Source organism: Urocampus carinirostris, chromosome 9, assembly GCF_059441175.1.
Source record: "Urocampus carinirostris isolate Australia breed hairy pipefish chromosome 9, RoL_Ucar_1.0, whole genome shotgun sequence".
In the NCBI taxonomy this organism is placed as follows: domain Eukaryota; kingdom Metazoa; phylum Chordata; class Actinopteri; order Syngnathiformes; family Syngnathidae; genus Urocampus; species Urocampus carinirostris.
Window position 1 is genome coordinate 26,796,297 of NC_142357.1, and position 11,524 is coordinate 26,807,820.

The 11,524-nt window shown below is 39.4% G+C and overlaps 2 protein-coding genes across 2 annotated transcripts; one reads left to right on the forward strand and one right to left on the reverse strand.

Moving 5' to 3' along the window:
- The first annotated feature begins 144 nt into the window (after positions 1 to 144).
- On the forward strand, positions 145 to 7,127 carry ccng1 (cyclin G1). Its single transcript, XM_088343388.1, has 6 exons — positions 145 to 329; positions 2,655 to 2,918; positions 3,559 to 3,812; positions 3,893 to 3,971; positions 5,986 to 6,096; positions 6,162 to 7,127. Exons 2-6 carry the CDS (start codon positions 2,655 to 2,657, stop codon positions 6,351 to 6,353), a joined length of 900 nt encoding a protein of 299 aa, XP_088199514.1. The 5' UTR covers positions 145 to 329; the 3' UTR covers positions 6,354 to 7,127.
- On the reverse strand, positions 7,096 to 11,444 carry nudcd2 (NudC domain containing 2). The gene is made up of 4 exons (XM_088343389.1): positions 11,118 to 11,444; positions 8,587 to 8,635; positions 8,373 to 8,524; positions 7,096 to 8,295 (listed from the first exon to the last, which is right to left on the reverse strand). The coding sequence occupies exons 1-4, from the start codon at positions 11,304 to 11,306 to the stop codon at positions 8,212 to 8,214; spliced, it is 474 nt and encodes a 157-aa protein (XP_088199515.1). The 5' UTR covers positions 11,307 to 11,444; the 3' UTR covers positions 7,096 to 8,211.
- Positions 11,445 to 11,524: the final 80 nt, after the last annotated feature.

Here is an 11,524-nt window from a genome sequence, read left to right on the forward strand (position 1 = left end):
TGCATTGGTCGCCCAGTTTCCAGAAGGCGGGTCTTGAATGTTAGACTTAAAAACAATCCAATAGAATTACGAAATGATAAACGCCACCTTCAATGACCAATGAAATCTCGCCGTGTTACGACATGGGGCTGGTTTTAAGCCCTAATATACACCGATCTGTCCTTTTCCCCGTCGCCTTACTCCAAGGGTCGGGAGTGTGCATAGGCAGGTACCAAAATCTGCTTAAAACTTTCTTAAAAGAAAGTCCATACTTTTATTTTTGGTGTTTTACACCGAATTCACCCGCTTTTACTCCGGAGTTACCCCCTACAGTACTAACTTTAGCCAAGGTAAGTAACACCACAATTAACCCTCATTTTTCCCCTAAACTGTCTCAACTATTGACACTTATTATAAAAAACATGTAAATGCATATAATTTCAATGTTTATTCTTATGTTGATGGGTTATGGTCAATTTTGGACTGAATTAGCATTAGCCCCACGGGCTAGCGGTTACGTGATTACTTGCTAATCTACGAACGAGACATGTCACTACAATGAGCGTCATTTTTGCTCTTAATGTTATTAAGTGCAAATAACGTTACGTAGGGTGATCTTCTTGGTACCGGGTCCGCGAGGCCTTGTGTTATCGCTATTCCTCTGTATGGGAATGGGATATGTTCGGGCATATTCCCAACGGCCTATCTCGATCACGCCCCCTAACAATTTTTGCTTATTTTCTCAATCTTGGTGGACTGTCAACTATGATTTGCGTGTTCGATTTGTTCAACAGCCTGGTCAAAAGATTAAATTAAATGAAATTAGTTGAATAGGAATAATATTATTCTCCTGTGACTTCAATTCGTCTGTCCATTCTCCCCATCCCCCACCAGTCCAGTTGAACCCAGTTTGACAGCTGCTGAGTTGCACCAGAATAACCTGACTGTGAAAAGTGGCGTGCACAAGTGACCTGCTGCTTGTAAACCATAATATTGTTGTATAAAACTGACTCTTTTATTGATCATATCGTGGTAATGAAAAGATAACACCTACTGTACTCTGTCCTGAGTTAGCAATATAAAACTAATTCAGTTTTTTTGATCTCTTGTTTCAACCATTGTGTCGGCACACTAGTGTTCCGTAGGAAAATGCCCAATTGGAAAGAAAACAAAAAAAACATCATTGCTTTCTTCCAATGGTCAGCTAAGTAACATTTACCCAATTCAGTAGGTGCCAGCACATTAGTTTATTTCCTGTGTTTTGAAATGTCACAGCCTGGTTTGTTGGATCCCTTAACCACTAGGGTCATAGGGGAACCACTGCCTGTGTTGTCTTGGCCAAGTACAGCCTGGTGGCTAGAAATCTTAAAACGACCGGTTTTATTGTAGAATTTAAAAACTGACATTCTCGAAAGTGTCATGCGTTTAGGTTCACTTTGATGATTAAAATGATTTATCAACACAGTCTAGAAAATCAATAAAGGACATTGCCACCTACAGCAGCAAAATTATTTAGGACTCCTCCCACCCGAGTCACGACCTCTTTGACCCGTTGACTGGTAGGCTCTCAAGGTCCCTTAATAGGACTAGCCAGGATCAGTTTCTCACCTCAACCCATCACCACCTTAAAGTGCACAAGAATGCAAAAATATCTGTCCAATTGCATTGAAAATGAGTAACCATGTATTCTTGCTTCATTTGGGAATTTTGGTTGCTGCCAAATGTTATTGCACTGATAGCACAGGGGACTCTTTCACTTTGTGTGTTTTTGTGGAGTGACATGTCTAATCTTAATACAACGTTCTCTACGTTATGATCAATGGCAAAGACAATCATGAGTTAGTCCAGGGTAATATATTTCTTTGATTCGTGAAGCTTTTTATGATTGCACTGGAAAAAAAACCCCAAATCAAATGAAGTTAAACGTTTGCGCATCATTTTAAGTGTTTTACTTTTGGTTAAAATGTAAAAAAGAAATTGTTCCATCAGATGACAATTTTGCTCATTTCAAGTATTTTTAGAAATCAAGATAAAAATATGGTACAATTTGTGAAAAAGGGTAAAAAATACAACTCTAAATTATTGCCCAAAATGAATAACCTGTATTACCTCCCGAGCCATAGTGACCACAAACAATAAGAATTTTATACCAGGGGTGTCAAACTCATTTTCACCAGGGGCCGCATATGCATAATTGCTATCCTCAAAGAGGGCTGATGTAAGTTTTATATGTAATTGGGTCAAAAACATTACGGTCTAATTGATAATTTTGACACAACACGTATATGATATAAACTAAACATGACAATCTTTTGTGATATTTGGTGCAACATTTTTCATTGACATTGATTTGGAAACACTGCCGCGTTGTGACGCTCAGCAGTCACTTTGCTGGTATTGTAGTCGACGGGCATTGTAGGAAATTAAGTTTTTGGTTAAAGCGCTTTTTCGACCCATTTAGTTTTAGATGCTCAGAAATTCAGTTCTCGGAGGCCATGAGTTTGACTTGTTCTTTATGCTGTCAATTACTGCTTTAAAAAAGTGAAACTGATACAACTTTTGAAATTTTTTTGCAAATGTGTTTTTTTTTAAATTAAAAGCCCTGTACCTAGGCTCAAAGAAGGTTAAAAAACACTGCCATAGTTCCTAAATATTTCCTTTTGTTTTGCACATAGATGATCGACACAGTGACGGGACCTGGAGCGCCAACTTTGGCAGCCCAGCTGAAGGCCTTAACAGATCTGGAAGGCCGCTATCAGCCAAAACTCAGTGGCTTGCGGATCATTGAGAGCGCTTCAGACAACGGGCTGAGGATGACAACTAGACTGAGGGAGCTGGAGGTGAAGGACCTGCTCACGCTCTGCAGGTTCTTCGGTTTCAGCTCAGAGACGTTCTCCCTGGCCATCAGCCTGCTCGATCGCTTCCTCTCAGTCATGAAGGTTTGTGCAATAATGGGGTTCTCGCGGATCCTTGAAAAGGCTTTAAAAGGCATTGAATTTATTATTCTAAAAATAAGACCTTAATTGGCATTAAAATGTCTCAAATCCTATTTTTAAAGTTTTAAAAGGTGAACACGTCAATAACATTTACATTTGCTTGAATTAAAAAATTTAGTTACATTTATCAATTGTCATTTTTTTTAACGGCTCACAGATTTACTTTCATGGTAACATCGCTGACCACAAGAACTTAGCTATGAAGTAGTGGTGTGGCTTCAGTTGGGCCTTTCAGAGCGGACTCTTGTCTTAGGTCTACTTCCAATACACATAGCAACTTCAGAGACGTTTACTTTGGACCAAGGGAAAGTGTGAACCTAAAAAAGTGACTGTCCAACAAACTTTTTTCGCCATGTCTTAAAGCTGTGCCAGGTTATGTGTATGAGACAGAATACATTGTGTGCAAGAAATCTTTGTGTTTTGTTTGTTTCAATTATTATTTTTTGTTCTTCTATTTTATTTCAAAAAGCATGAAAAAGTCTTAAATTTAACTTGCTTTAAGTTGTAGAAACCATGAACTATGTAGGAAGTGTCAAGTTTCTCCCTGAAAAGGCACTCGGTGACGTTTTTCCTTTTTGTGCAGATTCAACCAAAGCATCTGTCCTGTGTGGGCCTCTGCTGCTTCTACATTGCTGTGAAGTCCTCCGAAGAGAACAAGAACATCCCCCTTGCCAATGACCTGATCCGTATAAGTCAAAACCGTTTCACTGTTTCTGACATGATGCGCATGGAGAAGATCATTATGGAGAAACTTAACTGGAAGGTGAAGGCCCCCACTGCCCTCCGCTTCATCCGGGTTTTTCACAGCTATGTCCAGGAGCAGCTAGGAGCAGAGAGGTGACTATCACTTGTTACAACGTTGGAGTGCCGTTACTCCATGGAATCAAATTCTAAAAGATGTCATTGGTTTTGAACAGTGAGAAAATCTTGAGCCTGGAGAGACTGGAAGCTCAGTTAAAAGCATGCCACTGCTCCTTTGTCTTCTCCAAAATAAAGGTAGGTGTTCCTCATTAACCTGCTGATTACATTTTATAACAAAGATGTTCAGTGTAAATCTAGAGTTGGCCACAATTTGTTGTCTGTGATTCTTAGTGACCACATTGGAGCCCAAATACCGTATTTCCACGGCTATAGGGCACACCGCAGTGTTAACTCCTTAACGTTCCAACTTTTATAAACCAAGTCCTGTCTTCGCGATGTCACCAAAATATGTCATTCCACATATCATTGGAAAGCTTAAACTCTTGTGATTGAAGACCTGATAACCATTTCAAAATATACTCGTAAGAAAATCTGCCCAAAAGCATTCCTGCATTGTTCGGCGATCTTGGTTAAAATTGGGTGTTTGCCTTAATTACTCCCCTTTAGAAAGACTCATCAGATTATTTTTAATACTTCCGTTGGCTTCTGACCTTTTGATTAAAACCACTTTTGATCCATTGTAAAGCTTTTTTTTTTTTATTTATTTTTTTTTTTTTATGATCCTTGGCCTGTGGCAACTTATTGTGAAAGAAAATGGCATGACCAATTCGGCTTCAAAAGCCAATAGTGACTGATTCAAATGTGCATTGATGTATTGGTCAGCCAATGACATTCAGAATGTAAAGATAGTCACATTTACGGCGTGTATTCAAATCAGAGCCGAAAGTAATCGTGTGCAAAGCCAATCGTGATTATTTTTACGCACTAGTGTGCGCAATCATCGATTCATTTCTAAAAAAAAATAAAAATAAAAAATCAAACATTTACAACTCTCAATCTGTCTAAAAATGGTCAAAGTAAAATACACGTATGCAAAGTTTTATGGGCTGTGAACTGGTCGTCTCTAAATGGCCACGTTTCGGATAAATGTGTAAAATTGAATGTTTAGTTTTTCAGACCGTGATCTAATTTGACTAGGGAAGACTTGAAAATATTGTCTCACCTGTAATCTTCAGGAAAGACGCTGGGTGTTACAACACGGCAGTGTTTCCATGCTACACTTTTTTGCATGCATTTGATTGCAAAAAAAATAATCAGGCGAGATTAAAAACCCATTTATTTGTGTTCCAACTCTTGATTACTCGATATCAGCAGCTCTTGCAGTAATTTATCCTTCAAACAGTTCAAGAAGAGCATTCGATTTACTCTGGGTATGTCTTGGATTGGGATTTTAGGCTAATTTTACAGGAACGGTAAGGGGTTAAAAAAAACTTGTGAATTGGTAAGAAAATAAATTAATCGCTAAAAGGTAAATGACGATAAAAAATAACACGAGAAACCAAACGCGGCACGTGAGTAAGAGGTAAGATTGGGCCTAAAAAAATCCAGCCTGAGCCGACCCACGGGTACGTAAGCTCAAACCCGCCCGTTTAACTTGATTTGAGGGACATAGCCCGAAGCTTTACTTCAGCCCCGTGCATACTTTGGGGCCAAAGTGTGCAGCTTCGGGTTTACTTCTGGCCGAGTCCCCCAAATCAAGTGTTCACTTCGAAGTGCAGCACTGAAGTGTTCATTTTAGTAAAGTGCAGCAAAATGAAACCAAACAAAAGGGCACCGGAAAAAAAATAGGAGAGAAGCTCGGCCCCTAGTAGAGATTTTTAGGCCAGAGCTTTTACCTCTGACGTGAGTACGATCATATCTGTCAGTTTCTCGGTCTGTCTTTCCCTCACACTTCCGCGAAGTCTTACTTTCATTTGGGATCAGCCGGTCATGTACAGACTTTCGAATACTGCGTTCAAAGCGCACTGCAGACAGAACTTGCGTTTTGCTAGTCAATTTTTCAAAATCCTAGACTCAATGTAATTGTGGTTGCATTTGCGAGTGAATTGTTCCTAATCTTGAGCCGTGCCTGATTAATTAGCACAGAGGTAGCATCTTTAGCAAACTCTTGAGGGCCGCTCTAATATTAAACTTTCACTTTAAGGTGGGGGCCTCAAACTATTCTCATGCAGGCTGCGAGTTTGAGACTTGTGACATAGATGATCACTTTTACTCCCTTTGTGAAACTTTTTTTCCATTTTGTCTGCAGCCATCTCTTCTTGCTATGGCTCTGCTGTGTCTTGAGTTGGACGATCACCATGACCCCGAGGAAAGGGACCAACTCTCAGGGGCTCTGGAAAGTCTGCGGAACCTTCTTACTGTATGTATGACGGATGACTTTGCTTTAAGTATTTGTATTTTAATGCAACATCTGTGTCTAAACAGATTAGAGAGGGCGATCTGGTGTGTGTGCGTGAATTAGTCGGCAAATGCCTGGCTGAATACGCCACCTCCAAGTGCTCCAGGCCCAACAGTCAGCGACTTCGCTGGACCATTTCCGGAAGAACCGCCCGCCAACTCAAGCACAGCTACTACAAAATCACTCACCTTCCCACCATCCCCGAGTCGGCTTGTTAAAATCTCCGTCATCTTGTTGTCACCTGACTCAAATATCTTCCTTTTTAATTGGCTTAATTTGTCAGTGGACTTGCGTCAAGTTATTCATTTTTTACTTAAAGATCCTCATCTGTGAGATGGCGCTCTTTAAATGAAAGTAATTTATTTCCAGACGGTAACAGGAAGTAGAAATTTGTCAACAACCCTTCTTCAATTTGACTTCTGAGGGTGTGCGCGTGCAAGTATGTTCTTGTTTGAATCCGTACCTAAGTGTTTTACGGGTTCCTGGTTTTAAGCTAATAAGTATTGAACCACCTAGGTCCTCAGTCCACCATGTGGAAGAGGAGGGAGAAGGATTTTGAGAAACACAAACATGGAACCAAGAAATCGGGCCCAAAATCCTTAACTTCCACCCTAGGTTGCTAAGCTGTCTTGAATGCACACTCCTACCCAAGGTGATTTTATTTTTTTTTCTCCGATTAATAAAGCAAGTTGATGGTATCGGCACAACGGTCATCGATGGTTACGGATGAATCGTTTTCTTCATTTGATAGATTTGGTGGCATGGTGTGAAGTGTCGCATGTTCTTTCTGATTTCAGTCGGAAACACCACCATGGTATCGTTTGGTCAAAAAATGTGATTTGGAATTTGCATTGCAGTTCCTTTTGCTGTTTCGATTGTTGTATATGACGAGTGTTGTCATTATCAGTTGCAAAGCTACATTTGAAAATGACTGAAGTATACACCATCTACAAATGGAAGTGCACCTTTCAATAAACTTTATTGAAAAGTCAGATTTTGTTTTCTTCGCTAACACCCGTAGACATCAGGATACACTATCCTCACCTTGCGATGTTTTCACTTTACAATGTGAAAAAGGATATTTTACGGTTCCTCTAAACAGCATTTTCCTCACTGTACAACATCGACAAGAAATTATTTAGCGTGTCTTATAACTATGATACTGATATTTGTGCATAAGTAGTTACGCCCTAAGATCGCTGTTGATCAACGTCACGAAATGCTGGTCTGCTATGGGTTGGTGTGGTGCCATGAAAACACAGCTATGCTATTAGCTGAACTCTCGTAATTCAGTTTAAAATGTTGTGTACTTCATAACAACTTTACAAGTATGGGTCCGAGGCTTGTAGCGATGCTAAAAGGAGGAGCAAAAACAACCATGGACACAACGCTTGTGATATCCAAAGAGTGCACACAAATGCCACCCTTGCCAAGTTGCATTCCCAGTACCAATCAATGATCGTGACGTTTATTCAAAATAAAGAGGCAAATACAGCGGGGAAATTTAGGAGAATGACGACCCTCAAAAGTTTAGCAGTAGTTACCTCCTCCCCTACCATCCACCCGCTGTGCAACTCAATCAGCTGAACTCTTGCCACACCAAAAGTTAATCAAATTTCATTTTTCCTTGAAAGATATATTTATTTAAAAATTGTATTTGATCATATGCTTATACATTAAAGCTAAATATAACATAACAGATACGATTTTGTGGTTCTAAAGTTTTTATCTGAGGTTTCAGGTGGCATTTGCCAATGACCACATGCTTCTATCCCCTGCTGTACGTCAATTTCACTTTGTAATCGTCACCTCAGAACGGATTGAGATCTTTTCCCGGGGGTCTACTCTACCAACTTAAAAGTGAAACTTGAAGATTCTTATTATAATTGACCAACCTTTTCCCCTCTCAGAAAACACAGATGGAACAATCACTAAATTACGTTTTCTCGTGCATACACAAAACACAGAACATTCAAATGTGACCTACTTGGACCGACAGGTCCAGTGTGCAGTGATACCAGCTGTAGTGTTCATTAAGATTAACCTGAAAACCCCAATGTGGGTTCATGATGTAGGTCACTTTTGCAGATTCGAAAAATCGGGACCCCCACCGCCGTAGTTTCCTGAAATATCTGCTCCGCTGAAGTCAAATCCTGGATTCTGGAAATGATTTGTCACATTAATGTGTATCACTGAAGTTGGAATAAAGCTACACTTCTGATAGTTGTGTAACTAACCTCTCGCTGGAACCTCTCAAGTGTGAGTTTCCTCTGCATCTGGTCTTGGACCCAAGCATTAGCACAGTATTCTCCCTCCAACAAAGAGGACCAGCAGTTCCCCGCTTCCCGGTTGGTTTTCATCAGCACAATTCGGATGAGACATTTGTCCTCTGTAAATAAAATAAGTGATAATGTGTGGCGAAAAGGTAGACAATTGGAAGTTGGAACCTACCAAGTGTCCACGTGGCCTCATCAGACACAATTGCGCTGAACCACTTGCCCTGTCAAATAATGGAAACATGGCAAAGTGTTAAAGAGAATGTGATGTTCCAGAACTGTCAAATTCTGAAAATTGCATTTCAAAATCAGTAACTTGTAGTCAGGGAAGGCAGGTAAGGCTGTGCCTCTCCTGTCATCATGGATATATAAAAAAGGATATCGCTGTTTTATGTTACAGACAAAATTTTGTGGAAAAACAAATTGAACTGTTAAAGTGAAAAACACAATATTAATTGATGTCATACTCAATTTTTGAGATGTTATTATGATATCAAATACTTAATTATTACTATTTTTTTTGTATAACAACATGGGATTCATTCATGCCATGTAATTTTCTATAAAGTTTCTATTGTCCACCTTCAATTTATAGAGAAGTATAAACGTGCAGTCAAGGTAGGCAAGTAAGACATTGCCTAAACTGTCATGGAAATATAAACTCAAGATATATTAAATTATTATATTTATTCAGTGTTAAAATTTGTTTGTCATTGGGGATTTTCTTTTTCAAAATCTCAAGAATTTTCACATTGAATGATGAATACAACTATCATGTCATGTATTACTGTGCCAAGTGTTTTCAGATGCACGGTGAGGCAAGGAATTCTCTTGCCTCATGGCAGAGGGCAATAATGAGACTAATGATTCTGAATTGGCGCACACAACAACACTAGAATTAATGATAGTATGAACAATCTAACAGCAAGGCAAGCCACCAGTATTGTTGTTCTCATTACGTGGACATTTTTAATGTCTTTTTATGCTTTTACTTAAAATGAAACATGTAATGTATTACTGAAAGAGTCTGCATAGTGAGTCATGCAATTCTCTTGTCTAATGGCAGAGGGCAATATTGAGCCCATTGATTCTTATTTGGCACACATTAGAGGTAAAATTTGCAAACTAACAGGGAGTCAGCAATCCAGTAATTATTTTTCCGTTACATCTGCTTTTTTGATAATGGAGGATTACTTATCTGTTGATCCTTTTATTGAAAAGGAGCAGAACATGGACTTCATTTATTATTAAAGTTACTATAAAAAAGGATGTCAAACTCGTTTTCACCGAGGGCCACATCAGCCTTACGGCTGTCCTTAAAAGGCTTTATGTAAATTATAAATGTAACAAAATACAAATGAATAATATGGAGGAAAAAAAAAAAATTATGATAAATGTACCACCGTCCATAAAAAAATTGTTGGCGGCTCCTTTCTTACAAATAACGCACATTATTAATAACTTTATAATAAAACCCAGGCCAACTGCTGCACAGTTTTTTAGACTGTGCTTAAGCAGAGAAGAGCTTTTAAAAACGGAAGTTGATAAAGTGGTACCTGAGGTCAACCATGTCTGAGGAACTGCTCACTGGCCTTGCTGTCTACAGCATAAATCACAAAATAGGGGAGAAGCTTGCTTATGACGATTGTGTCAATGATTTGTATTTTCTTTTCATTATATAACTATATATTCTTTAGTGTGATTTCAAACATGAACAATTGTGTGATTGGATTTGTAAGAATTTAAGTAAATGGTCTGCATTTTATAAAGCACTTTTCAAGTCACACTTACTCATTAACGCACACTCACACACCGATAGCAGCGTCAGCGTAGCAAGGCCTGCTCATAGGGGCATTAGGGATTCAGTGTCTTGCCCAAGGACACTTCGAACACGAAATAGCCAGGACTCAAACCTGCGACATCTTGATCATGAGACTAGCGCTTTATCTACTACTGCCGCCCCAGATAAGTGGGCTCACCTTGGCAGAAACCACAAAGGGTTCTATTTAGAGAAACTGAGGATAGCATTAGCAATGCTAGCTACCGACCCATACCTTCTTCCTCCTGACATATTCTGCACGTCTATATTGTAGATTGAGTATCCCCATACACCAGTGCTGACCTCAAAGCTTATAAAAGTCTGGATGCTTACCAGTTCTTTGTGGCTCGTTGGGTTACCAGTTGCTGTGCTAAGTAAATGGTCTCCATTTATATAGCGTTTTTCAAGTGAATGAAGACCTCCCAAGCGCTTTACAGTATATTTCGCACTTACCACTTTGCACACTCACTCACACACCAAAAGGGAGTCGGCCATGCAAGGCGTCTACCTGCTTATTGGGGGCATTAGGAATTCAGTGTCTTGACCAAGGACACTTCGACATATAACACAGAGGAACCGGGAATCGAAACTGCGACCTCTTGATCCCAAGAAATAATTGTTCTCTTCACATTTTTTGATAAAAATTTGCCATTTTTGGTATGTAGTGTATTTATTATGTAAGCATTTTAGGATAAATATTTGCCATTTTTATGTGTAGTGAATTTGTAAATATTAATTATTTTTTTTATAAATACGGTGTTGTCTCCCGGGGTGGCGGGGCGACCTGAGGTGGTCTCGCCCACGGAGTATAGTGTAGAACCGCCACTGTAAATTACCCAATGAATTTTAAAATTCTTGATACGAATAACAGAATGACAGCAGCAAACCTTGATTATTTCAGTCCCTTTGACGTTCAACTCGACGTCTCTGGTTCCTAAAATACATTTAATTTCTTTCGCCGACGTCCCGGGCGGCACGTTGACTTCGATGAAAACCTCCTCCATGGTTTGGCTCCACGAACCCCAGCTTGTCTGACACGGAACCAGCCCGCTCCTCTCGTCAAAGTGCACCGACATTTTCCTCGGAAGGAATAATTTGTGGCCGAAATTTTCAGTTGTTTAATGACTTCACTACTGTATTTGCTATTTTGGGAAAGTCTTTGAATGTGTGTTATTTTTCCGCAATTTTTCTTCTTCGTCTTGCAATTGTGATGCGATTCGGGGCACGTAGAAGACGAAAGTGCCATCTAGTGTCTATTACTAGCATCACGTAAAATTAAATACAAAATAAAAGA